We start from the raw sequence: 27,386 nt of genomic DNA on the forward strand, positions 1-27,386 counted from the left end.
ACAAATTTAGTATGAATGTTACATCATATTTCTTCCTCATTGTGTATGAGTGAGCCACTAGGCTTACAATAATTTTTTTGAATAAACAAAACTTAAGACTAAAAAGAACGAACTAAAACCAATTATTTAAATTTGAATTTATTATAATTATTTAATCAAATTACTATTTGACTACTTAATGATATCTCCATAAATCTTAAATTAATATTTTGACCAAAAAAATGTTGACTACTTAAAAAAAGTATAATATTAAATCATTCTATACTTGAATAATATTAAATATTTTATTTTAAGAAGTTATTTTCTTAATCATATTTGTAGGGAATATTTATTTTCTTTAGCATGTTTATATATCAATATAAGTACACAAAAGTTTTCTAGGTTGTTAAAAGTAATTGATGCTCAATACCATTCATATGCATATTTGTGTTTGATGGATACGGGTTTACATTTGTTTTCATGCACAAAACCAAAATCTAAAAAGACGAAATCAAATATGGACTTTAGCTCCTCAATCATCTCCCTCCTCCTACATGTTTTTCTGTTTGTGTCTTTTGTTTATCCTATTCATTCATGCAACAACCAACTGAACAATCAAGCTTTTCTAGGAGAGAACGAATTTCACAAGTTGAACAAGACGATGATTACATCCCATCTTCAACGGATCAACAAGCCCGCTGTTAAAACAATTCAGGCATGTTATAAAAAAATTTAAACTTTTTTAGTGTATTTGGATGAAGAAATTTTCTGTATGAATATAATTTCATATCGTCCTTCGTTACCTTTTAAATATGGATTTTTATTTTTTCTTTTTAAATAAGGATCTTTTTTTTTTGTTTGAAGAATTTTAAATAAGGATCTTAAAATGATCCTTATAACTATTTTTTTTAATATGTTTAAATTTGGATTTATATGATTCAAAACATTTTCCTTAAAAAATGTTTCAAAACATTTGAAATAGTCTCTATATTATTATTTTAACTTTAAAATTTGGTAGCTCTAAATTTTCAACTTTTTTTTTTTGTTTTAAATTTGTCCATCAACTTTTTCCAAAATTGAAATTATGACATAATTTGTTTTTTAAAACAAATTGAACCAAAATTCTTGATACTTTAAATAAGTCAATAATCTATCCAAACAAAAAAATTTGAAGGGATAGCATTTTGAATTCTTTAGAATTTTCAATTACTTCATCCAAACATACTTTTAAGTCTTTGAGCCTAACTTATATTCTTGTGTTTGTGTTTGTGTTCATTTTTACAGAGTCCTGATGGTGATATCATAGACTGTATTTTGACTCATAAACAACTAGCTTTTGATCATCCCTTATTGAAAGGACAAAAACCATTGGTATATTTTTATTTGTAAGTTGTTAATTTAACTAAGAAAAATTCAAAAGTAATTTTTGAAGATAAGTTATTATATTTCTACTTATAGTTGGGAATTTTTTTTCATGTTTTAATATACAGGATCCTCCGAAAAGATCAAGAGGGCAGCACCAAATAGGTAATTTGAGTAACATATTTCAATTGTGGAGCTTGTCTGGTGAATCATGTCCCGAAGGAACAATTCCAGTTAGAAGAACAACAGAACAAGACTTGTTAAGAGCCGGCTCTATTACTCGATTTGGAAGAAAATACATCGATTGAGATAGTTACGAAGTATGTAATCACACAAACTCTTTTTTTTTTATTAATTTTTCTTTTCACTTTTTCTTGTGTCTCTTTCTTATGGTAATTGAGATAAAGAATAAACAAACAACTTAATCAAAATGTTTGAGAGGGCCCTTGATTGATGCGTCATGATTTCATGGTTTAAATTTGAATCAGATTCTTAACTAAGAATGCTTATTATCTCATGTAAGAACTTCTAGCACCAAGGCAACTAATTTAGCAAAGGAAAATAGCAAAACAAATATCCTTGCTGCATCTGTCAAAAAAATACAAATAGGACAAAAAGAAAAGAAAGGAGAACAAGTAGAATAATTAAATAGAATAGAGGAAAAGAGAAAAGATACGAAAGCTACTCTGTTCATCACTTCATCCTTTGTCAGCAAAGACATAGTTGAAGCTCTAAAGAATGAGGAGTCAAAGTTGGAGAGTTATTAACAATAAAATGGGAGAGAAAATTAGTGTACTGGGAGTAAAAAAAGCTTACTCCATTGTGTGTGAGTCTTTTTAAGTACTCCCTTGATCTCATATATAAGCAAAAATTCATTTTAAGATGTATTGAACAATTAATATATCTTAATTATTTACAATATACAAATCAGTTATTCAATAAATGTGACAAAATAATCTGTTTATATATGAGAACAAATAGAGTATCTATGAAGGAAAATGTTTGGAAATAGTGAAATTGAAACTGAAAAAAATGAGGAAAAATAGGAGGTTCTTTTGTTGGAATTAGAAGAAGAAAAAAAAAATTAGAGATAGTCTTATACTACGGTACTATTATTAAAAAAATGAAACCCTAAGTTTAATCTTATGTAGCATTTGAGTTCACACTAACCAAAAGTGTTTGTTTGTTTGTTTTGAACTGTCTATTTCCATTTTATTTATATCTTTGATCCAACTGTTTTTTATCTTCTATAGCAAGAAACTTAAACACTAACCAAAATTAACTTAATTGTTCTCTAAACCTTATGCTATTTTAAAAATGAAATAACAAATGGGTTCTTCTTATTGCTACACACTGAACAGCATGCAATGGCGTCTGTGCAAGGAGATGGGTATACAGGAGCATCGGCTGTCCTAAACATATGGCAACCCAAACTGGACTATTGTTATGAATTCAGCGCGGCTAAAATATTGCTTTCCTCGCAAAAATCTGGAGACATTATTGAAACTGGTTGGCAGGTTTGTTAAATATCACTCTCTGCATTCATTTCCTTTTGCATGTTTTTTTTGCTTTCAAGTTTAATTTCATTGTTATACATTTCTTTTACCAGTTAATTGGTTTACAATATCATTAGTATATATTGTTTCAAAAAAAAAAATATCAGTATATATGTGAACCAGTTACGTGGTCATATTAGGATAGAGTTTATTTGTTTTTTCAAAGCAAAAGGTTAATAACAAACGGTTTATTTTGTTTTTTTGGGTAAACCGTTTAATTAACTACTTATAGAATAATGACTTATCATATAAGTGTTGATGCGCATCAAATTAGTTTGGTAAGAGATGATTTAAAGTTAAATTATTTTCAAAAGCTATCTTATAGAACATAAAAAAAAAATGAGGGTAATATTTTATTCTAGCGTGACTGCTTGTTCACGCACCTTTTAGGTAGGTGCGAGGTTGCTTCCCGGGCATAGTATCTCTATGTGGTTAAGGTCGGAGGTGGTGTTACTGAGGGATTCAGTAGGGCACTTCAAAAATATACGGGGTCTAGGGCATGGGTTGTGCGATATTGGTGTGGTTTTCTTCAACGTTCCGGTTTGAGTGGATCCAATGGTTGATATTGCCATTTATTGTAGGAAATGGAGAGGATTTGAACTCTGTTTGGGGGTTTGTGTTTGTCTGGATTTTTTTTTTAATTGTTTTTCCTTAGCTATTTTGCTCCTCTATTTTAGTCTTGTATTTTGTCAAGCTCTGGTTTCTTCTCTCTTCTGTTTTTGAGTACATCTATGTTGTTGTAGTGTTTAGGGTTTCCCCTTTTTCTTTATATATTCTATTTTCCATTAAAAAAAATTTGTCAAGTTATGTTCAAGTAATATTAATTTTTTTTATTTTGTAGGTCTACCAACATCTCTACGGGGATGGCCGCCCTAGATTATTTATTCATTGGACGGTAAGTGAACTTATTGGTGTAAAGGATATAATTTTTATTTGCTTCAAACGTAACATACACATTATTAATTGCAGGCTGATCCAGAAAGACAAAATGGGTGCTACGATTTAAAATGTTCAGGCTTTGTTCAAACTCATAATAAAGTGGTATTAGGAGGTTCAGTTACTCCAGCTTCTATATATGATGGAAAACAATATGGTCTTAAATTGACTATATGGAAGGTAATATTCTCATGACATTACCAAATTAACTTTTTAAGAACATGAATAATTTTAACAGCAATGCTATTTTCAGCGAAACAATACATCACGAAGGTCTCGCGAATTGACTGCTACCACTGGATATTCAATGGTGGAAATAATAGACCGTTAGATAAGAGGAAAGCATTTCTTCAAAAAAAAAGATAAGAGGAAAGCATGTGCTGCAATTGCAAGTGTTTCAACCTAAAAAGAAGTCGTGACGTTTTCGCTATGCAAATTCTCGTGAGAAGTAGCATTTCCGTAATTTTAAATAAATCCATCTCTCCATGTTTGTTTCCATGAAGTGATATTTAGCAATATCAAAGGGTAGGTTTAATTTATAACATGAGCAGTGTGTTTTTCACTTAGAAGTTAGAGTGTATTAGCAGGGAGTGATTCATTATACGGAAATGCTACTTCTCGCGAGAATTTGCATAGCGAAAACGTCACGACTTCTTTTTAGGTTGAAATTCCTTTTATCCAACGGTCTATTATTTCCACCATTGAATTAAATATCCAATGGTAGAAGTCAATTCGCGAGACCTTCTTGATGTATTGTTTCGCTGAAAATGCATTGCTGTTTTTAGTAACTTGACTTTGTCACAAAACAAAATAATGTCATTGAAGGTTTACTTTTATTGATTTAATAATTTTTGTGTTAAGGATCCAAACTATGGGCATTGGTGGCTTGAATTAGAATCTGGTGTACATATTGGGTATTGGCCAGCTTCCTTGTTCACAGAATTAAAAGGTGAAGCATATTTTGCTGAATTTGGTGGAGAAGTGTTCAATTTAAAGCCATCAGGGGCTCATACATCAACTGAAATGGGTAGTGGACATTTTGTATCAGGGGGTTTTGGCAAAGCTGCATTTATAAAGAAAATGAAAGTTTCAGTTACTGAACAAAATGTCTATATTGACTTGCCAGATCCTGATTTTTCATCAGACCACCCAAATTGTTATAATGTAAAAGGAGGGTTTATTAAGGACTGGGGAAGTTACTTATACTTTGGTGGACCTGGCTATAATAAGAATTGTCCTTAAGATAACAACGAATAATTTGAATAAGAAATATTAAGGGAACCATTTTTTAAAAAGTTAATAAATTCTTTTTTGCACTTCTTTATATTGGTGATTAGTTCTTATGCTCAAACTCTCTGCATGCATGGTCCAAATCCATTTTAACCTTAAAATCACAAAAAACTTCAAAAAACTTCAAATGAAGTTGAGAAAGACTCAATTATAATGGGATCCTCTTCCTTTGATTGGGATCACCCTAAATTTTGACGTAGGTTAATTTTTTACTAATAATAACTTAGAATAATTTGTGGTGTAAATAATTACCCCTACATCACTTTAAATATTAATGCATTTTGTGATAATGTACTTAAAATGGTTAACTACTACTGTTATCATGTAATCATTAATAATTAAAACTACTTGTTAGACGACTTCTCTCTCCTTGTTAACAACATTTTACCCACTCACACAAATCAAACAATAATTCATAATATCCCTTTGTTAAAAGTGCAATTAGATATTAGTCTAGGCAATTACTTGTTACACAAGTAATTAACAAGTATTAATTGTAACCAACTAACTATTTTGACAGTTATGATAATTGCTATAGTTGAATATAGTTGTATAACCAACCATGGTTAAGCTTGAATAGAACATAACATATTATAAGGTAAGTGTAGTTCCACATCGATTTGTGAATAATATTTCTCTTTCATTTCATTGATAGATTCTGATAGAATAGAATATTCATGTAATTATTATTGTAGTTATTTGTAATTGTTGTCATTCATGTTTGCCATTATTACCATAGGTCTGACTTACACATTCATCATTGTATATATACCCTTTACTATGATGAATAAAATGAAGAAATTACATTCCTATATTCTTATATAGATTCTTTATTTAGTGTAGAATGCTTTATTGATTTCTTATGTATGGACGATCAAGTTCATCCATTTAAAATTCGAATGGTATCAGTTGCAACTGGATTTGAAGCATCATTCATCTCTATGAGTATTCATCTTCTTCCCTTCGCATTTCTGCATCGATTGTTCATAAATCTCCTTATTTCTTTCAATGTTCTTATCTTTACTTCATAATTCTTAGAAATTGTTTCCTCTTTGTGATTCTTGATTCATGAATATTCATTGTTTTGTTTTTTGATTTGTGACGTTTCTATAATATCTTTATCTTGAAAAGGAATTTTGTTTTTACATTCAACTTTTCTTCTTGATCAAGAGTTCTGCTGAAAGAGTTAATAGTAATAATCTGAGCCCTTACTTCATCCATCTATAGTTTGGGATAGACGCAATACCATGATTCTACAACTATATTGATCCTACAATCTCTCAGGGTATCTTACAGATGGATACTTCTTTTGAGATTTGGAAAGAACTCAAAGAAAGATTCTATCAAGGGGATATCTTTAGGATCTCTAATATTCATGAAGAAATCTACATTATGAAACAAGGTGATTCTTATATTTTTTCTTATTATACTAAGATGAAGAAACTTTGGCAGAAATTAGCTAGATAATTTACATCCTATTCGTGATAGTAACTTCATTTAAAATTGTAATGTCCTTACCAAGGTACGTGACTATAAATAATATGATTAAGCTATTAGACTTCTCAAAGGGCTCAATGAACAATAAATTGCTTTAAGAGCTCAGATAATACTGATGGATCCCCTTCCCAATATTGCAAAAGTTTATTCTTTGCTTGTTCAACAAGGTAGATAGATCGACTTTCCTTTGGATGAATCTAAGATTCTGGAAGTCTCAAGGAAGCAGAACTCTTCAGCTAATCCATCTTCAGGTAGAGGCTCTTCATCGCATAGAAGAGGTGATAGAGGAAGGAGATCATATGGTGGCAGAGGTAGAGGCATCAAGATTTGCTCATTGTGGCAAAACTGGTCAGACCAAAGATACATGTTTCAAGATTTGCTCATATTGGAATAAGTATTCTTCCCCATTTTTCTCTCCTTTTGGTTCGGTTTTGACCCACCGAGAAGGGGGTTCCATTTTTCTCTCTTATTTGTTAAAGTCTTATTGATGGCCTCGATCAGTATGTAAATTTTGATGATTTTGGAATTATTTGTAAGTGTTATTTCTATTTGAAATTAAAAGGCAAAAACGCTAGTTTTTCGTGGCGTAACTTATGTTGACCGTTAAGAATGTCTAGATGATTTTAAAAGAAGAAAGTTGTATGCGAAAAAAATGTATAGGGTGACTGAGTGTAATGCTCTGATAAATGGAGATATGTGCCATGTAATGTTTTCTTTGAAAATGTCTTCAGAACGAAAGTTTTTAAAGAAATTTATTGGGATACGTGCCATGTAATGTTTTATTTGAATTTTTGAAAAGTTTACAAAGTTTGATATAATTTCGGTGTGTTGTTGAGGTTCACCTCAGATGGGTAAAAATCTTTGAATTGATGTTTACTTTAGTTAATGTGTCTGTTAGGATATTTAACTCGAAAGAGGTACAACCGTTCTTGTTTAAAAGCTTACAGTTGTAGGGTCGCATGTAAGGAAATATGAATTATGGTAAGTGTACTCTTTAACAACGTCACGCTTATTTAAATGTGCTTGTTAGTTTGTGTGCTTTATTGTGTGCTTGTTTTTGAATAAGGAAAATGCTATCATGAAGTGTTTTTTTATTTATTTTTTATATAGGGTTATATGCTTTCAATATGATTGTTTATTTGTTGAAATGTTGTTTCCATGGAAATGTGAATAACAATGTTGTGAATAATTGTGTGCTCAGTTAGGATTATATGTGATCAATGTGATGTTAATGTATTGATTGTTGTTGGCATATTGATAAGTGCAGATTCAAGTAGCAACATATTTATAATTATTGATCCACATGGACTTGCTTAATGAATTGTTTAGTTACTTTGATTGTTAAAAGTGGTGGTAATGAGTAGATGAAACAAACATTTAGCAAGATGTGTTGCATTAAGCTTCATTGATCAGTTCTTTAATGTCTTTTTCATGGATCGATTATACACTCCTTTTATTTCAATTATTTTTACGTTATTTCCCTCCATAGATCTCGATTTCTCACAAATAACAAGATATTCACTCTATTCTTTAACCTTCAATGGCTTACTCAGTTAGCTAATAGTAAGACATTACCATCCAACAATATGTAAGATTACAAACCTAGCACGTCTTGAGAATAGCATCTACAAATGTCCCATGCAAAGGAAGTTTACTTCCAGCACGCACTAAGTCAAAAGATCCATTCATATTACACGTCGCACAAGCATTAAGTGAAGGAATAAATACGCCGATATAATTAAAGAGCAATGCTATATCTCTAGAAAAAAAACATCAAGAATTCTTCAAGAATAAAGAGCAACCAATCACAATGCACTATTTGCCACAATTCAAGGAGGTGTGGCTGAAAAATAGGAAGTAGACAAATAAATCATGCAATTAAAACTTGCCACATGTGTCTTGAAAAATTCTTGATGCTATTTTTCTAGATAAATAGCATTTTTCATAATTAAATATGGTTAAATATGTTTACAAGGACTAAAAAGATGATGGAAAACTTTACATGTACTAAAAATTTTGACGAAATTTTTTACATGGACTAAAAATGCGATTCATTTTATAAGGACTAAAAATGAAATTTTTAATATTTATAGGGATTAAAAATATAGTTAACCCTAAATAAATACGACTTATAGATAACTAGTCAAATCAAGTACTTACATTAAATTCCTAACCAATTACACTTAACCTAACACATTGAGAAATTAGTTACACATAATATATAACTTACTAGCCATATGAGAGGATGAAAACATGTTGAATCAACCGCCTTGATCTATAAACCTTCGATAGCCATATGAGAGGATGAAAACATGTTGAATCAACCGCCTTGATCTATAAACCTTCGATATTCCCACATTATATATGTCCAGTTTGTTTCTCCTAAGCTACCTCTCTCTAAAACTTGCATGTTGAATGATTTAAATAAAATTAGGATTCAAGCCTCTATTTATAGATTATGGATAAACTATCATAAGAGTTAAATGGTACGCTTGCCAAAATGTTACAAACATCAGATGACCAAACACTATCACCTTCAATATAAGATCATTCTCCCCCTTCTTGAACCTCTCATCAAGAATTTTTTTCTACTTCACAAACTAACTTAACTTTTATATTTGTTTCAACCATATATTTTTCTTTATATACTCATCTCCTTCCGCATGACGCATGTTCCTTGCGGGCAAAAGCGTTGTTTTGTGACTTTTTTGTGCAAAAAGTCTGGTATTTTAGCCCAAGATAAGATGGAAACTCTCCTGTAAATACCTCATTCCTCATTCACAATTTCTCATTCAGAACGAAGCGGTTCAAGAGGGAGGCAAACACTAGGAGCTTCAAGGGAGGAGTTTATCTCCTCACACCAAGTTTTTCTAGTGTATGTTATATTTCTTTTGTAATTTGTCTTTAGTTACCATGAACAACTAAATCTTTTTAGGCTAGGTTTCTAAGATGAGCCTCTATTCTAGTTGTTGGATAATTTATTTAATTTAAATTCAATATTTAGTTATTTATCTTTATGCTACTAGTTTACTGTTGTTGCGTAAGATTTGTCTCTTCTGAAGCATAACCCTGATTTAGGCACTTAGAGAGGTGACATTACCTAATATTAATTTAAATATGTCTAATCAAAAAGTAATTACTTAGTAACTAGGGACACAAGCCGAAAGTGAGTGAACCCTGAAAGTAAGTACTTAGGGAGGTGACATACCTAATATTGATGCATATCTACTAAAATTAGGCAGTAACTAGTTAACAATTAAGGAAGCTAACGCCTAAAAAGACAAAGAAATAGACGTTCTGGGGCGCAAACAACACACCTATGCGCCTGCCACACGTTTTTGTGCGCCTGGGCATATGAGGAGGCTCCTGGCGGAGTGTAGGCGCCTAATGTAACATCCTAAACCCCACATATTATTTTCTAATAATAATACAATTAATACAATTATGAGGAGGCTCCTGGCGGAGTGTAGGCGCCTAATGTAACATCCTAAACCCCACATATTATTTTCTAATAATAATACAATTAATACAATTATGAGGAGGCTCCTGGCGGAGTGTAGGCGCCTAATGTAACATCCTAAACCCCACATATTATTTTCTAATAATAATACAATTAATACAATAATTAATAAAACACGCATATAAAACACGCAAGTGTCAACATGGTATCAGGGCCTAACTCATCCTTACAAAACCGGCTTGTAAGGTGAGGAGTGCCTCCTCTTTATAAACTCTGATCAAGCTTCCTATCTAACCGATGTGGGACTAAATCCACCCCCTCAAAGACAAGCCAACATAAGGCAACTAGGGGCAAATCACAATTAAGGCGGAATTACCAACACACCTCCTATCGCAATTAAGGTGGGATTTCCAACACACCTCCTCACGCTCAGACCCAATGGGCATGAAGCGTGGCAATGCGGAATCCCAACAACGGTAGATCTTGGATAGGCTCTGATACCATGTTGAAATTTGGGGTCTAACTCATCCTTACAAAGCCGGTTTTGTAAGGATGAGTTAGGCCCCAAATTTCAACACACATCTTAATCAATCAAAAAATACTTCATTTAATATTAAAAACGCCGCAGTCGAAAAGTTCTACGATTTTACTTTATTTTGTTAAAAAAGAAGAAGAAAGAAATTGCTACAAAGCACTACTATTTTGTGGTTTTCGTTGAAATCCCTTCGTGGGATATAGCGCTACTCTTTTGTAAACCATATGAGACAAAGATTTAAATTAACAAGATATGCACACATAAGAAAAAAACACATTTTCCTATGATGGAATGACATGATCCACCTCATCAGAGAAACTTTATAACTTATATAATTTCATTGTTAAATGTTTTTTTTTAAGGATTGTTATATGTTTCGTTTGTTGAAAAAGCCATGTTCCTTTAAATCAAGACCTGCATGAGATGGGAAATCTAATTAAGAGAATCTAGTCAAACTGTAATAGATAATAGATAATACAATTTCAAAGCATATTCAAAACAATAAATGAGCAAGAACTGTATGGTCGTATGGATTTTAAGATCACACAATGTACAATTATATAGCACCATTGATGCTACAATTTGGGAGCTGATTAAAACTATTGAAAAACGATAAACTCGTGCATGAATAAAAACAATATTTTGTATAAATGAGCAATTTTTGTTTTGAAAGACGATTTATTTGGGTTTGTTTTATTTGACCAAACTTTGATTTGATTTCAGTTTACTGCGTGCGTTTTTTTTATCTTCTGCATTTAAATTATTTTACCAACCGTTGTTCTTCATTAGGTAAAATACGTATACTTACTTTGGGTTGAAATCAAATGGTATGTTACACACACAATTGTTTTTTTTAGGTTGTGAATGCCAAGACTTAAACCATAAAAAAAAAGTCAAAACAATTCATGACGTGATCAAGTTGCATGAGTAAAATTTGAGAAGATCATATATTGTATAATACACATGCGACGTGTACTTTTAAATAGAGGAGGATTCATTTGTTTATATTCTAGATGTTGATTGTAGATGAATAATTTTTAAGGTTGAATTTGAAGGTGTTTTCCTATGATGTACACACATAAAAGAACACATTTTCCTTTGATGGAATGACATGATCCACCTCATCAGAGAAACTTTATGACTTGTATAATTGGGCCAAATACCTCTTTTATCCCTTTTAGTTTGAGAGAACTCTCAAGTTAGTCTTTTAAGTTGCAGATGGGTTCTTTTAGTTGATAAACTATTTCACCGATACCCCTGATGTCAGTCTCCTTTTAACTGATGTTGATGTGACCATTAAGTTGATGACTTAGATCAAAATGTTGTGTTTTAAAGGCTATAGTGTGTCAAAATGATGCGTTTAATGGTCACAAATGATCGTTTATATGGCTAGAAAGGCAGTTCTTGTTCTCAATAGCTGTCTTTCTAGCCCTATAAATGATCTTTTGTGACCATTAAACGTGTCGTTTTGACTACCTAAAGCATTTGAAACGCATCGTTTTGATCCAAGTCAGCAACTTAACGGCAAGATCAAGATCAATTTAAAGGAGACTGACATCAGGGGTAACAGTGAAATAGTTTATCAACTAAAAAGAGCCGTTTGAAACTTTTGAAACTTAAAACACTAACTTGGAAATTATGTCAATCTAAAAGGACCAAAAGTGGTATTTGACCTATATAATTCATTGTTAAATGATTTTTTTTAAGGATTGTTATATGTTTCGTTCGTTGAAAAACACATGTTCCTTTGAATCAATACCTGCATGAGATGGGAAATCTAATTAAGAGAATCTAGTGACACTGTAATAGATAATAGATAATACAATTGCAAAGCATATGCAAAAAAGATAAACGAGCAAGAATTGTATGATTGTATGGATTTTGAGATCACACAATGTACAATTATATAGCACCATTGATGCTACAATTTGGTAGCCGATTAAAACTATAGAAAAACGATAAACTCGTGATGTTGCATGGAAAAAAAACAATATTTTGTATAAATGAGCAATTTTTTTTTTAAAGACGATTGATTTGGGTTTGCATTTTTTTTAGCTATTGCACTTAATTTATTTGACCAACCTTTATTCTTTTTTTTCGACAGAATGACCAACCTTTATTCTTCATAAGGCAAAACACGTATACTTTGGATTGAATTAAATGGTATGTTACACACACAATTGTTTTTTTAAGTTGTGAAAGTCAAAACTTAAACCATAGAAAAAAGTCAAAACAATTAATGACGTGATCAGGTTGCCTGAGTAAAATTTAAGAAAATCATTAATTGTATAATACACAATATCATGCCATGTGTACTTTTGAAAGAGGATGATTCATTTGTTTATATTGTAGATTGTAAATGTAGATCGTAGATGAATAATTTTTAAAGTTGAATTTGAAGATTTTAGATAGTTTTCTAGCAATTTAATGTGTTGATCATTCCTCGTGGTTTTACGTCATTTAAAATATGTATCATCATTTTTAATTTGAATTCAGAAATCTTTGGAAGGTGACCAAAACTAATAAATTTTAAAATAGTGGACATATTCCGTGAACGGGTGAAAATATAGGCAATAAAATTAAGCCTAAAATATAAAGCACAATGAATTTAAAAGAATTCCTTAAATGTTTGAATAACATTTTTGACCAAAAAATGTTTTGACTACTTCAAAATATAATATTAAATTACTATATACTTGTAGTGTATTAAATATTTAATTTCTGATTAATTATTTTATTAGTCAACGTTGAAATGTATTCGTTTTTTTTTTAATTTTAATATATATATTTTTTTTTGGGTAGAGATATTAATATATTCTTTAACAAGCACTATATATATACACACACATACACTTAAGTTTCACAGGTGCTATAGCACAAAGTAATTAAGGCTTACAATACCCGTCATATACATTTTTATGTTGGAGTGACATGGGTTTAGGTTTGTTTCCATGCACAAAACAAAATTCTAAGAACACAAAAACAAAAATGGACTTTTGCACCCCAATCATCTCCCTCCTCCTACATTTTCTTCTCATTGTTTGTTTGGTTTCTCCAATCAATTCATCTGAAGCAAGTAACCACCGATCAGTTAATCAAACATTTCAATCAGATGACAAATTTCACAGGTTGAAGATCAAGAAGATGATAACAACCCGTCTTCAACAGCTCAATAAGCCTGCTGTTAAGACAATTCAGGCATGTTTAATAAATTTTAAACATCATTAATGTGTTTGAAAACTTTGAAAATTGGTCTCCATATTTTTGTAAAACTTTGCAATTGATCGCTATAAATTTTCCTCAACTTTTCAAAAATTGTAATTATGATCTAAGTAGATTTTTAAAATAATTTGAACCACCTTTCTTTTTATATTTATATCTTTACCACATATGTTTTCAAACTTTTAAAAAAGATCCAGGTTTGAATAAACAAATACTCTATCCAAACAAGAAATTTATAAATGAAGGCAGTACACTTAAAGTATTTTTATTATTTACAATTTGAAATCTCTAGCAGTTGTAAGTACTTCAAATTCAAACACACTCTTAATTCTTGGAGCCTAACTTATATGTTTGTGTTTTTGTGGATGTTCACTTTTACAGAGTCCTGATGGTGATATCATAGACTGTGTTTTGACTCATAAACAACCAGCTTTTGACCATCCTTTATTGAAAGGACAAAAACCATTGGTATTGTTTTTTGTATATATATTTTGTTAATTTAAATAAAAAAAATCATAAATAACTTTTGAAGCTAAGTAAAGCTATTATTATTCAATTTATTGTTTTAAATTTTATATTTATGTATACAGGATCCTCCAAAAAGACCAATAGCGGATAATCAAATAAGTAATATGAGTGACATCTTTCAATTGTGGAGCTTGTCCGGTGAATCATGTCCTGTAGGAACAATTCCAATTAGAAGAGTAACAGAACAAGACTTGTTAAAAGCCGACTCTATTAGCAAATTCGGAAGAAAAAACGTTGATTACAACTTGTTAAGAGCCGACTCTATTAGCAAATTTGGAAGAAAAAACGTTGATTACAACTATCGAGAAGTATGCAATCGCACAAACTCAATTTTTTTTTCTCTCAATCTTTTCTTTTCCTATATAAAATAACAAATATGTTCTTCTTATTGTTCCACATTACACAGTTTGCATATGGGTCTGTGAATGGGGATGGATACACAGGAGCAAAGGCTAACCTAAACGTATGGCGCCCCAAAACAGAAAATAAAGATGAATACAGCTTGGCTAAAATATCTCTTTCCTCTCAATCTGGAGAAACAGTTGAAGTTGGTTGGCAGGCATGCTAAATATCTCTCACTATTCATAACCCTAATTTTTATATTCTTATCAATCAAGTTATAAGTTCATGTCATATTATTTTTATGCAGGTCTATGAGAATCTCTATAAAGATCGCACCCCAAGATTGTTTATTTATTGGACGGTAAGTAAGTTAATCTATGAAGCACGGATACGGACACGACACAGACACTGACACACACAGATACTGCTAATCCGAGGAGTATCTGTGCTTCATAAAAGTTAATTAATTGAAGTAAAGGAGGTGGAAAATGTAGACTATCCAATATAATTCATATTTGCTTTAATAATTGCAGGCTGATAAAGAGGGCAAAACTGGGTGCTATAATTTATTATGCTCAGGTTTTATTCAGACCAACAGGAAAATTGTAATTGGAGGTACAATTACTCCCTGGTCAGCGATCAATCGTAATCAGTTTGATGTTGGCTTAAAGATCTGGAAGGTAACATTCTCCTGAGATTATGCATAATTTGAAAGATATCTCTCTAAATTATTATTTTTTTGTTACTTTTTATCCTCAATAATAATATGTCATTCAAGATTGTAGAAGCAAGATAAGTCAATGTTTTGGTTACTAGGGTTAAAAATATTAAAATTGTTTTGTTTTTGTGTACAAAATATGAAGGAACTATTTATCATTTTAGTCTCTAAAATTGTTATGTTGTCATGCTAAAATGTTTCTCTTAATGATTATATGTATATGTTTGAGTAATTTTACTTTGTCACTAAACAAGAGCCGTCATTGAAGATTTATTCATTTTTTTTTTTTTTTTGTGTGAAGGATCCATTTGTTGCAAATTGGTGGCTTGAATATGGATCTGGAAATATACTTGTTGTTTTGGTTACTAGGGTTAAAAATATTAAAATTGTTTGGTTTTTGTGTAAAAAACATTAAGGAACTATTTATCATACTAGGGTTAAAAATATTAGATGTTTCTCTTTATGATTATATATGTATATGTTTAAGTAATTTTACTTTGTCACTAAACAAGAGCCTGTTATTGAAGTTTTTTTTTTTTTTTTTTTTTGTGTGAAGGATCCATTTGTTGCAAATTGGTGGCTTGAATATGGATCTGGACATATACTTGGTTATTGGCCAGCCCGTTTGTTCACAGAATTACAGGGTGAAGCATATTTTGCTCAATTTGGTGGAGAAGTACTGAATTTAATGAGATTAGGGTATCATACTACTACCCAAATGGGTAGTGGAAATTTTCAATCAATGGGTTATAAAAAATCTGCATATATTAGGAATATGCAAGTTGCAGTTAATGCTAAAAACACCTGGATTGACTTGCCAGATCCCAATTATACAGCGTTGAGACCAAAATGTTATAGTATAAGAGGAGCTTATAATAAAAAGTGGGGGAATTACTTGTACTATGGTGGACCTGGTCATAATGATAATTGTCCCTTATGATGGAAGGGAATATGTAATATAGAATAATAATATATGTATTCCATTTCTTGATTGAGGTGTATCAAAATAATACTCCATTCGTTCTATATTAAGTGACACGGTTGACCTTGTCACACATATTAATTCACAATTTTGATCTTAAATAACTTTACTAATCTATTACAAAAAATTAGGTTAAAATGCACTTTTGGCCCCCAAGTTTTACAAACTTGCGATTTTAGCCCCCCAAATTCGAAAATAGTACTTTTGCTCCTTTAAGTTTTACCCCCTTTGCAAAACCATGGTCCCATTGATTTTGACTTAGTCAAAACTGATGTCGATGGCATGTCACATGCTGACTGTGTAATTTTTTAATTTTAAAATAAAATAAAAGGCACATAATTAGAAATGAAATAAAATAATTGGAAAATGAAAAGAAAACCTAGAAACCATCATATGAAGCCCAGAAACACATTCTAAACCCATAAAAACAAATCGAAACCTAGAAAATCCCTAATTAAATTCACACAGCACACAAATTATTCTTGTTCGTCTTCCATTTAGCTTTCATTTTCGATAAATAGCAAAATCTAAACCCATAAAAGAATATGAAAAATTAACATTAGAACCAACAAGCTAAACCTATAATTGGTTCATCTTTCCTTCCCTTTCACTTGTTCTGCATTCTCATCGAACATCAACAAAATAAAGAAACTTTCAAATCTCTCTCGCGTGAACGGTAGCTTCGATCTGCTTCTTTGCACATTGCCGAAAATTAAGATTGTCGTTCACTTGTTCCCGCGACGGTGGTTGTGATTCTGCGTAAACAGTAGCTTCGATCTGCTTCTTTTTTTAATTCTAATGATGTGGATGACAACAATAATAATGGGTTGTGTTTAGTTTCTCAAGGAGACAATGTCATTTTTTTTTAGAGGAAGGAAACAATGTTGTTGTTGTGTTTGACGGGAAAACCAAAAGCAACAATAATAATTGTTATGAGTTTGGATATGAGTTATAGAGATTGAGTTTGGTTTGGTTTGTTTGAATGATTTTGAGGATGAAGAAGATTTTTCCAATGTTTATTATTATTTTAATTTCATTACCCACCTCAACTTTGACTGAGTCAAAAATCAAGGGGACTATGGTTTTGCAAAGGGGGTGAAATTTAAGGGGGCAAAAGTGCTATTTTCAAACTTGGGGGGGGCGCTAAAATCGCAAGTTTGTGAAACTTGAGGGGCCAAAAGTGCATTTTAGCCAAAAAAAATTATAAAAATTTGATATTTAAAAAATATTCATCGAGGCGAATCGAACAATATCAAGCCAAAAAAATTAGATTCATTCATTAAATGATGTATGTGGTCTATGATAAAGACCATATACATTATTAACTAAATGAATCTCAAATGAAAAATTTAGCTTATAATAGTGACCGGAAGGTGTATTATTTATCTTTGTATATTGTGGAAAAATACGGTCAAAGTATGTTAAGTTAATAATGTATATTTTTAAATAGGTCATCTATTGTAGAATAGATGAAGTAATAATATATAAGTTGTATTTATTGATAGAAAATGTTGAATCGTTGCTCTAACTAGCCATGGCTTTGAGCCTTTGACTAATTAAAGTTACACTCCAACTCTCGTATTTTGGCTAACCCGCATATTTGTGGAGAGAATGTTGGTTGTCTTTGCCTCCTTGAATTCAGAGAGAAATTTAACTAGTGGAACTAAATTAACTGCATACATGAACTCCAAATCCATTTTAGCCTTAAGGGCGCTAGGCGCTACACTCCAGACGTCAGGCGCCTAGACAGGGACAACACCATGTGTTGTTCCGCGTAAGGTTTCTAGGTGTGTTATTTTGATATTTTCATTAACATTCTTGCTGGAACATGATTTGCTTGCTCTTACTTTCGATTTCTTAAATGATAAGAAACTTGAATTGAGACGAAATCAGTTTTCGGAAATATTTGGAAAATGGACATTTTGTGAACAGGGGTGATTACATGATTGGTCTACAGTTCTAATGGACTTAGATGAAGCATGTAGGTTTGGTGCATAGGCATAATAGCATGTAACTCTGTTTTTGGTAAAATGGAGGAATAGACGAAACTTAGGATTTTTCTCAAATGAACTTTAGTGAAACTTTGAAGTAAGACTTGATAGTTTGTAAGTGGCCTATGTTCATGATTATATGATCGATTGGGATTGAATTGTAGGTTTGCATACATCGAATAAGTTGTCTTGTTTTGAAAATGTTGAAAAGATCGTTTTTGTAAAATGATACGAACTTGGCTTGATTTTTTGATTTCTTGGAATTGGCCTAGGATACTCATGTGCCTAAGCTACTATGAACATATGAGTGCATGTGTTTTGTTGAGGCAATTGTATACGTTTGCTTAGTTTTGGTTGAATTCCTTAATGATGACTTTCCTTGAAAGTGCTAACTTTGATAATTATGTTAATGATGTTGAACTTGATGAGGGTGTTTATGTCGTTGTTTATGTCGATGAATTATAGCATGATAATTACATTGTTGGTTGTTGGTGTGTTGAATTTATACATGCTAAATGTTGACGATTTGATGCGGTGATTGCATGTATTGAATTATGTTGTTGAATTATTACATGCAAATGATGGTGATATTGATGGTGAATTTGTTGTTGAACATGTGCATAATATGTCATATGTTCATGCATCATAAGTCGTAGGATATTTATATCCAATGAAGGTGATCAAATACTTTGTATTCAAAATGAAGGTGATTATGATGTTTTTGTTGCATCATGAGGTGACGACCTTGTTGGTGACTGATACCGCATGCATGTAGGAGTCGTGTCTAGTTGCATAGCATGATTTGACATGAGTCCTAATTGCTTATGTGCTTGGTGGTTGATGTGATTGATGAATTGCATACTTGCGATGTTGTGAATTTATTTGTGTTGATAATAATGTGGGAGTTGAATCCTCTTTTGCTTAATCATTTGAAGTTTAATTTGATGGAAACCTTTTCAATTATTTATGCTTAATTATGATGATGTGAAGCTAACCCTCAGTGGTCGTTCGGTTGACTGCCTGCCTATTTGTATGAATGTGTAGACGTCGTGCAGGAGTAACTTTGTTGCTTGCTTGGTGAGTGCTTGAGGATAGCGGGAGCTTCCTCCGTTATCTGTTTTGGAGTCTTAGCATAGGCTCTGATTTAGGATGTCGGTCTTTCTTTTATGTTGGTGTTGACTATGTTGTTGAGATTTTACTCATATGTTGAAATTGAAAATTTATTCGATGATGTATCTTTGATGTTTATGACATGGCTATTTGGAGATGTATGCTATTTATCCGCTGCGACGTTTTTCAGAAATTTTTAGTATGCATGTTTTGAGAATTATTGAAGACGTGACGTCTATTTCTTGAGTAATTGTATTATTCACGTGTTTTATACAAACATCAAATTAAGTAACAATTATCATTAGTTTATGATTAAATCTAATCTATAATTGAACGATTAAAATAAGACCAGCAAAACAAACTTAGGATCAGTACTCATTGTGACCTAGATCAATTTATAGATGTAGACGCATAAAAAACATTAAAAACAATTTTAACCAAAAAAAATAGCAAAGAATTGATTGAAATTCATAACAACAACAACAACAACCAAGCCTTATCCCACTAAGTGGGGTCGGCTACATGGATCAAATGACGCCATAGTTTTCTATCAAAAACCATATTTGGATCCAACTCATTGACCTCTAAATCTTTTCTAATGGTTTCTCTAATGGTTTTCTTAGGTCTTCCTCTACCTCTTTTAACCTGACTCTCCTCCATTTGATCTACTCTTCTTACAATGGCATCTACGGGTCTTCTCTCTACATGTCCAAACCATCTAAGCCTATTTTCTACCAACTTTTCTACTATAGGTGCTACCCCCACTCTCTCTCTAATGGTGTCATTCCTAATCCTATCCTGTCTAGTCTTAACACTCATCCAACGCAACATCCGCATCTCCGCTACGCTTACTTTACTCTCGTAGAATAGTTTAAACTTACATAATCAAACAATTACAGGAAAGTTCATCTTTCATAGTTCCTAAACATATACAAATAGATTTTGATGCTTCTGGTTGCTCTAATCCTTCTGAAATCCTGTTTCTGCCATCACCTGCTCATCAAAATGTGTTTTTCCACTATCATTGGGGTCCAATATTTACAGGCCCTCGTACACCTAAATTTCAGGGAAAGTTCGCTCGCGATGTGAGAACCACAAAATCGATCATAGACGGCGATGCAAGATAAGCAAGAGTGAATACCTTGTTTTTCAATAGTATCTCTCTATGCGGGGCTCATAGCCCACGATGATGTGAGATTGACGGCAGCTAACTCCTTAGTTTCTTCATTCCTTGCTTCATTTCTTCTCACAAGAATGTCTGTAACAACCATGCCTCAAGCATCATCAATGATAAGCTTGTTAAAAGCACATTAAGGTCACATGGTTCCAAGGACTTTTTCCATTCTCCTGACCATTTATGAGTTTTGAACTTTTTCATTACAGAACTCAACTGAATTAAATATAAACTATCTACTTTTACTCTAAAATGACTCTAAAAGTTGTCCATAAAAACCTATAAGATTTCATGTCTTCATTGAACCTTCCAAAAAAATTCATTTCGTCTTTTGACACTTCCTAAACATAATATGAATATATATAGGTTGAACATAATAGATTGAAATAACTTGGAAACATCTTGAACATAAAAGGAAAGTAATCTTGACATTAATATGAATATAAGCAAAAGTTAGTGTTGGAAACATGGGCTACGATTTTGATAGAGAAAAGTGCAATTTTGAGACCTGAAGACCAGAGAAATATTTATAAGACATAGGTGCAGTGTACCAATTAGGGGAACTCAGAGGATTCGAAAGACCTAGTCTCATCTCTCTCTATCTTTTCTAAACAACTCTAATTTTCTGTTATTTACTTTTATGCACAAAAAACCTACTGCCTCGAAAAATAAACTTTTTACATCCTATTTCCAAAAAATATTGTTTACTTGAGATTACCACGATCCTCGTGGAAACGAACTTTATTATATTACTTCGATAGTTTTTAGTACACTTGCTAAATTTCTATCAAGTTTTTGACGTCGTTGTCGGGGAACAATCGTGTATTCCAACATACGGTTTCTACTTCTTTTATTCTTATCGAAAAAGTAACTAAATTCGTTCTTATGGTTGAAATCCAAGCAGGCATCCTTCTGTTATAGTTGTCATGACTGGTGGAAACATCCGCTTCTCCATTTTTCTATTTGGTTCGGTGCTTTTCCATTTGAGACACCGAGACTTTGTAATCTTGGTTCTCCTTTAGTACACCTTGTGCAAATTGAATCACTGTGGTATATATGATATCTCATTTTGATTTGTTAAGAAAAGAAATATGAATATAAACCAGAGGTCGGTAAGTACTAAAAATGAAACGAAAACTTTTTCGAGGACGAAAACATTCCGTTTTCCTTTTCATAGGCTAAAATTCAAGTTTTCTATATTTTTGGAGACAAAAAACTTAATTAATCCCTAAAAGTATTAATGGCGTAGTTTTTTTTTTTTTTTTTTTTTTTTTTTTACAAATTAAAGGTATAGATTCTACCCATATGATATACTCCCTTTAGTTTAGATAGATATCTACGCTCGCATATGATATACTCCCTTCAGTTTTGATTATGAGCAAAAATAACTAATTTCACAATTATTAAAAGAATTATACAATTAATCTTCTTTATTTTAATTTGGTCCTTTAAGTTTGACAAAAAATATTGGGTTAGTCGTTTAAATTTTTTAAGTTTCAAATAAGTCCTTATTACCCTTTTAAGGTTCTATTTGAAACTTAAAAACTTCTAATATGTGCATTAAATTAACAACTTAAAAGTGCTATTTAAAACTTAAAAGAACTTAAAGAACCTATTTAAAACTTAAAAAAAATTGAAACATATTTAAAACTTTAAAAACTTGAAGGATTAACCCAGTATTTTTGTAAAACTTAAATGATCAAGAGAAGTATTTTGCCTAGATAAATATCAGTACATTCTCAAAGTGCTCTTCGCATAAAAATTTATTTCATGAATATAAAAGGAGTCTTACGAAAATACTACATATGTTAAGATAAACATCATCAAATAGAGTCAAACGTATATTTAATTTGCTTATATTTAACATAAAAAATTGTGACGACTTTTTTGCTAAATGAATAGTAAGTATTAAATTAATTTTTTTGAATAAATTTAATGTAAGAATTAAGAAAAAAATAGTTTAACAAATTATTTAATTAATTACCTTTTGAAATATTATAAAATACATAACAAGAATATTTCCTTAAAAAAAAATTATAAATGTCTTTGACCAAGAAATGTTTTGATTATTTAAAAAATATAATAAAAAATATTTCTAGAATTGTAGTATATTAAACATATATAGAGAGACAAACACATACACAAACAAAAGTTTCCCTGGTGCTAGGATGGATATGGGTTTATATTTGTTTACATGCACAAAACAAAAATCTTGTAACACAAAAGTTTGTTTAGTTAATGTAAGAAGACAACGAAAATGTGAAAAAATATTCACAAAACCAAATATGGGCTTTAGCTCCCCAATTATCTCCATCATCCTACATTTTCTTCTCCTTGTTACTTCTGTTTGTCCTATTAATTCATTAAAAACAAGCAACCACCAATTAGTAAATCAAACTTTTCGATCCGAGGAAGAATTGCACAAGTTGAAGAAGATGATAGCTGCACGTCTTCAGCAAATCAATAAACCTGCTGTTAAGACAATTCAAGTATGTTGTGAAAATAAATTTTAAAACATTGTTAGGGTTTTTTTTAAGGAAAAACATCTTTAGGGTTGGAAGTTTAGAGGACAATTTGAATGCTTTATTATAAATTATCTTGTCGTTTGCATAACGAAATTTTGAATATTTTCAAAATGATGGGATATTTATGGTTTTTTTGTTTGTTCAAATCATGAGGTATTTCTTACAACTTTAATATAAAAATACCAAAAAAATGGAGGTGTTCGTAGGTTGGGTTGGGTCGATTTTGGTCAAACATGTAATTCAACCCAATCAAACTTATTTGGTTTGGGTTGAGTAAAAAAATTGTATTTTTATGTTAGATCTGAACCAACCCAGGTAAAATGCTCACTTTTCTATGCTCTTTTCCATAATACTTAAAAAACTAAATCTTTTTCAATATTGCAAATGTTCATGTTTACCATAATTTGAGATCTCACTTTTGTAACCTCAATTTTTTGAAACTTTTGTAAGTGACCCAACTTTAAATAATCAATTAGTCTATTCAAACAAAAAATATATATACATGAAGGGAAGTCATCTAAACGCACTCTTTTGTCTTGGAGCCTAACTTTTATGCTACTATATATTCCAATGTAATTTGTGTTTGTGTTCATATTTACAGAGTCCTGATGGTGATATTATAGATTGCATTTTGACTCATAAACAATTGGCTTTTGATCATCCTCTATTAAAAGGACAAAAACCATTGGTATTATTATAATTATTATTTTTAATTTAACTGCGGAGAATTAAGAAATAATTTGTGAAGTTTCAACTTTATAATTGGAATTTCTTGGTACATATTTTTATAAACAGGATCCTCCAAAAAAACCAACAGGATATAACCAAAGGAGTAATTTTAGTGACAACTTTCAATTGTGGAGTTTATCCGGTGAATCTTGTCCTGATGGAACAATTCCCGTTAGAAGAATTACAGAACAAGACCTATTAAGAGCTGACTCTATTAGTGGATTTGGAAGAAAGTTCACTAATACATATAAACACACAGTATGCAATTGCAGAATCTCAATTTTTGCTCTCAATTTCTTTATTTTTATTTTCCTTTTTTTTTTTGGTTTTATTTATTGAGAATTGATGACTCAGACGCGCATCCTAGCATATCAAATATCTTTATAGTTTTTCATCATCGAATATTTATAAGTTGTACTTATGAAACTTTGTTCTCTAAACTATTGTTGACAATGAAGTATCAAAAGTGATTCTTCATATTGTTGTGCAGCATGCAGTTGCGTTAGTGGAAGGGGGAGGGTTCCATGGAGGAAAGGCTACGATAAACGTGTGGACCCCCCAAGTGGAAAGTCCAAATGAATTCAGCTTGGCTCAAATGTGGATCACCTCAGGTACATATGAAAAGAAAGACGTCAACGCCATTGAAGCTGGCTGGCAGGTATGTGAATATGCTCAATATTTGTTATGTGCAGTTTTCTAAGGTTAATACCCTTAGTTTTTCAGAGCCCCTTCGCTCTTGAGTCTTAATGTGACATGCTAAACTCTAAACTCTAAGGGTAATTTTTTTACCCTTAATTTTTTTACTGAAATAATAGCGAATATGCATGTTTTTAGAAACACCAAAGGTGACTGAAACCCATCAAATAAGGAAGAAAAACCACATGCATGCAACACCACCAGAAAAGCTAAAATGACGACGACAACACCACCACCGAAAAGAAGCAAAAAACCACCATCTCGTAAAGACAGAGCAAGGAAGGACCAACCCCCAACAAAAACAAAAAAACACCCGCAACACCAACATATAACTCAAAACAACCACAACAACAAAAGAACAAACCAAAAAACCTTCTCTCTCTCCTGGAGACCAAAACCAAACGAAGAGCAGACCAAGTCTACACCGTAGAGAGATGAGACACATGAGATCAAAAAAAACACTAAAAATCATGGTCAAAGGTACCCAAACAAGATCCCTACACAAAGAGGTTATCGACTCCAGCAGAGAAGTTGTTCCCCCATCCACTCATAATGAGAACATGGTGAGCCAGGATACCTCCTTAGAAAACCAATATCACAAAGAGAACTGAATCTTATGAACCAAATCCTCCACATCAAAAGTCTTACCATTAAACACAAAATCATTGTAGGCTATCTAGATGGACCATACAACGGTATCCTAGACCAATAAGAAAACCCTCGTAATTTTATCTCTCCCAACCTAAGAAATCACATTTTGGTGTAGCTTCTTCCCATAGTCATTCATTACAAGACAAAGTCCGGTTTCTTATTAGTCAACCTTCTTAAATGATGTTGTTGCTCACGAACATCTACCCCAAAACAATGTTGTTTTGGCTATATCAGTGGTGTTAGAGTCGGGTCCACGTATTAAGTATGGTTGCATGAGCCATTTGATTTGTTGCCCTGGAGGCTACAACCTCCTTATGTAGTGTTCCGTCCTCTAGGGTTTTTAGTGGCATCCGGGCCATCCAATCCTTGCTAGGTCTAAATCCAAGTTGAGTGTGGGTTCGAACAAATATGTCGCCCTTAGCCGGTAATGCTTGGATGATATACAAATAGCTATCATATATGGTAAGTGGGATTAAATGCCCCCTAATGGTCGGTAGTAATGTCTTGGTCGACAACTATATTCTTGATTGGTAGCATTTGGGCTTTGGCCTCGTGTCGCTCATTAGGACTTAATGCATTTGTGGCTCTCATTCTCCTTGGGGTATGTGTACAGTATCGTCGTGAGAACAGTACCCTGATACGTAAACATTTGACCTTTCTTGAGATTTTTTTATTTTGTCAGGTAGCCCAGTGGCTAGAATTAATAAGTGGGGTGTCCGGGGTTCGAACCCCGACCCCTGCATATAATAGTGCATTGTCCTATCAACTGAGCTATGTTCACGGGACATATTAAATGATTTTATATATGTATAAAATTTTACATTGATGATCTATATGAAAAAAGTTACAATCCAATAATCAAATTAATTTAGAAAATATGTACAGAATAAAATAATATTAAACCATGTAACATTTGTACAATGTAACATTTGTTCAACCTCTAAATATATATGACTTTTTTGATAATTATGATTAAAGTCGACATTTTTATTGATGTCGTAATTTATGATTATAGTTAAAGGGGAAAAAGTCCTCGTGAGCATAACTCAATTGGTAAGGACAATGCATAAAATATGTAAGGTTCGGGGTTCAAACCCCGGCCACCACCAAAAAAAAGGGGGGAAAAAAACCTTACACTCTGCAGTTGTGTCAACTAAGTTCAACTAATTATTGGCCAATCAAGCTAAGCTCAACTAATTTCTATGCAGATTTACCCACAGGTCTACGGGGACAACCGCACTAGATTTTTTATTTATTGGACGGTATGTATATTGATTGTATTTGATGGAAAGTATACTACTAGTATGTATAAGAAACATTAAGAAATGATAATATTACTGATTGCAGGCAGATGCATATCAAAATACTGGGTGCCGCAATGTAATATGTCCAGGCTTTGTTCAAACTAACAAAAATGTTGTAATTGGAGGTACACTTACTCCAACTTCAACATATGATGGAAATCAATTAACTATTCCCATTTCAATCTGGAGGGTAACTCTTTTATACCTTACCTCTTTCAAATTATTTTTCTCCTTTTGTTTTCTCACCACATCATTTATCATATTTTTTATTTTCTTTCATGCAACTCTTTTCGATACGCTTTGTGCTGAGAGCACTGCTTTAACAGTGTTAATATAATTCATTTTCTTTCATGGACTGATATTTTTTGTTTTTTATTTTATTTGTTTTAAAGCATCCAGGGACTGGAAATTGGTGGCTTGAATTTGGAACTGGAAATTATCTTGGGTACTGGCCATCTTCCATATTCACACACTTGAAGGATCCTGCTGAAGAGGTTCATTGGGGTGGAGAAATAATAAATTCAAAGTTTCCACAGGCTACTTCTACCCAAATGGGTAGTGGACACTTACCTGATGAAGGTTTTAGAAAAGCTGCATATTTTAAGAATATTGGAGTTGTAGATTCCAATAACCAGCCTATTCCATTGCCAGAAAACAAATACTTCCATTACGTAGAGAAACCAAATTGTTATGGCATAAGAGGAGGACATAATCAAGATTGGGGGGATCACTTTTACTTTGGTGGACCTGGCAGAAGTGAGAATTGTCCCTAGGGCAATATTCAATACTATAGAATAAG

At 31.9% G+C, this 27,386-nt stretch overlaps 4 protein-coding genes and 1 pseudogene across 5 annotated transcripts; all 5 read left to right on the top strand.

The window, feature by feature from the left end:
- The first annotated feature begins 640 nt into the window (after positions 1 to 640).
- LOC146900299 (protein neprosin-like) lies at positions 641 to 1,649 on the top strand. The gene is made up of 3 exons (XM_085736931.1): positions 641 to 694; positions 1,264 to 1,350; positions 1,470 to 1,649. Exons 1-3 carry the CDS (start codon positions 641 to 643, stop codon positions 1,647 to 1,649), a joined length of 321 nt encoding a protein of 106 aa, XP_085593057.1.
- Positions 1,261 to 5,108, top strand: LOC146900300 (protein neprosin-like). Its single transcript, XM_085734526.1, has 6 exons — positions 1,261 to 1,350; positions 1,470 to 1,661; positions 2,703 to 2,858; positions 3,739 to 3,792; positions 3,867 to 4,013; positions 4,695 to 5,108. The coding sequence occupies exons 3-6, from the start codon at positions 2,709 to 2,711 to the stop codon at positions 5,073 to 5,075; spliced, it is 732 nt and encodes a 243-aa protein (XP_085590652.1). The 5' UTR covers positions 1,261 to 1,350; positions 1,470 to 1,661; positions 2,703 to 2,708; the 3' UTR covers positions 5,076 to 5,108.
- A 1,210-nt stretch (positions 5,109 to 6,318) lies between these two features.
- LOC146900301 (uncharacterized) lies at positions 6,319 to 7,108 on the top strand (annotated as a pseudogene).
- A 6,346-nt stretch (positions 7,109 to 13,454) lies between these two features.
- LOC146900302 (protein neprosin-like) lies at positions 13,455 to 16,432 on the top strand. 2 transcript variants are annotated; one of them, XM_085734523.1, is made up of 8 exons: positions 13,480 to 13,813; positions 14,219 to 14,305; positions 14,428 to 14,554; positions 14,609 to 14,673; positions 14,772 to 14,924; positions 15,015 to 15,068; positions 15,241 to 15,387; positions 15,982 to 16,432. In XM_085734523.1, exons 1-8 carry the CDS (start codon positions 13,547 to 13,549, stop codon positions 16,363 to 16,365), a joined length of 1,284 nt encoding a protein of 427 aa, XP_085590649.1. In that variant the 5' UTR covers positions 13,480 to 13,546; the 3' UTR covers positions 16,366 to 16,432. The 2 variants fall into 2 exon arrangements, with proteins under 2 accessions (XP_085590650.1, XP_085590649.1); XM_085734524.1 differs by having other exon boundaries at positions 13,455 to 13,813; positions 14,428 to 14,673.
- Positions 16,433 to 22,856: 6,424 nt separating this feature from the next.
- LOC146900303 (protein neprosin-like) lies at positions 22,857 to 27,386 on the top strand. The gene is made up of 7 exons (XM_085734525.1): positions 22,857 to 23,171; positions 23,809 to 23,895; positions 24,003 to 24,194; positions 24,427 to 24,594; positions 26,492 to 26,545; positions 26,631 to 26,777; positions 26,980 to 27,386. The coding sequence occupies exons 1-7, from the start codon at positions 22,857 to 22,859 to the stop codon at positions 27,358 to 27,360; spliced, it is 1,344 nt and encodes a 447-aa protein (XP_085590651.1). The 3' UTR covers positions 27,361 to 27,386.

This window comes from Medicago sativa, chromosome 8, assembly GCF_051527215.1.
Source record: "Medicago sativa cultivar Bolivia chromosome 8, Bolivia_mono, whole genome shotgun sequence".
Lineage (NCBI taxonomy): Eukaryota > Viridiplantae > Streptophyta > Magnoliopsida > Fabales > Fabaceae > Medicago > Medicago sativa.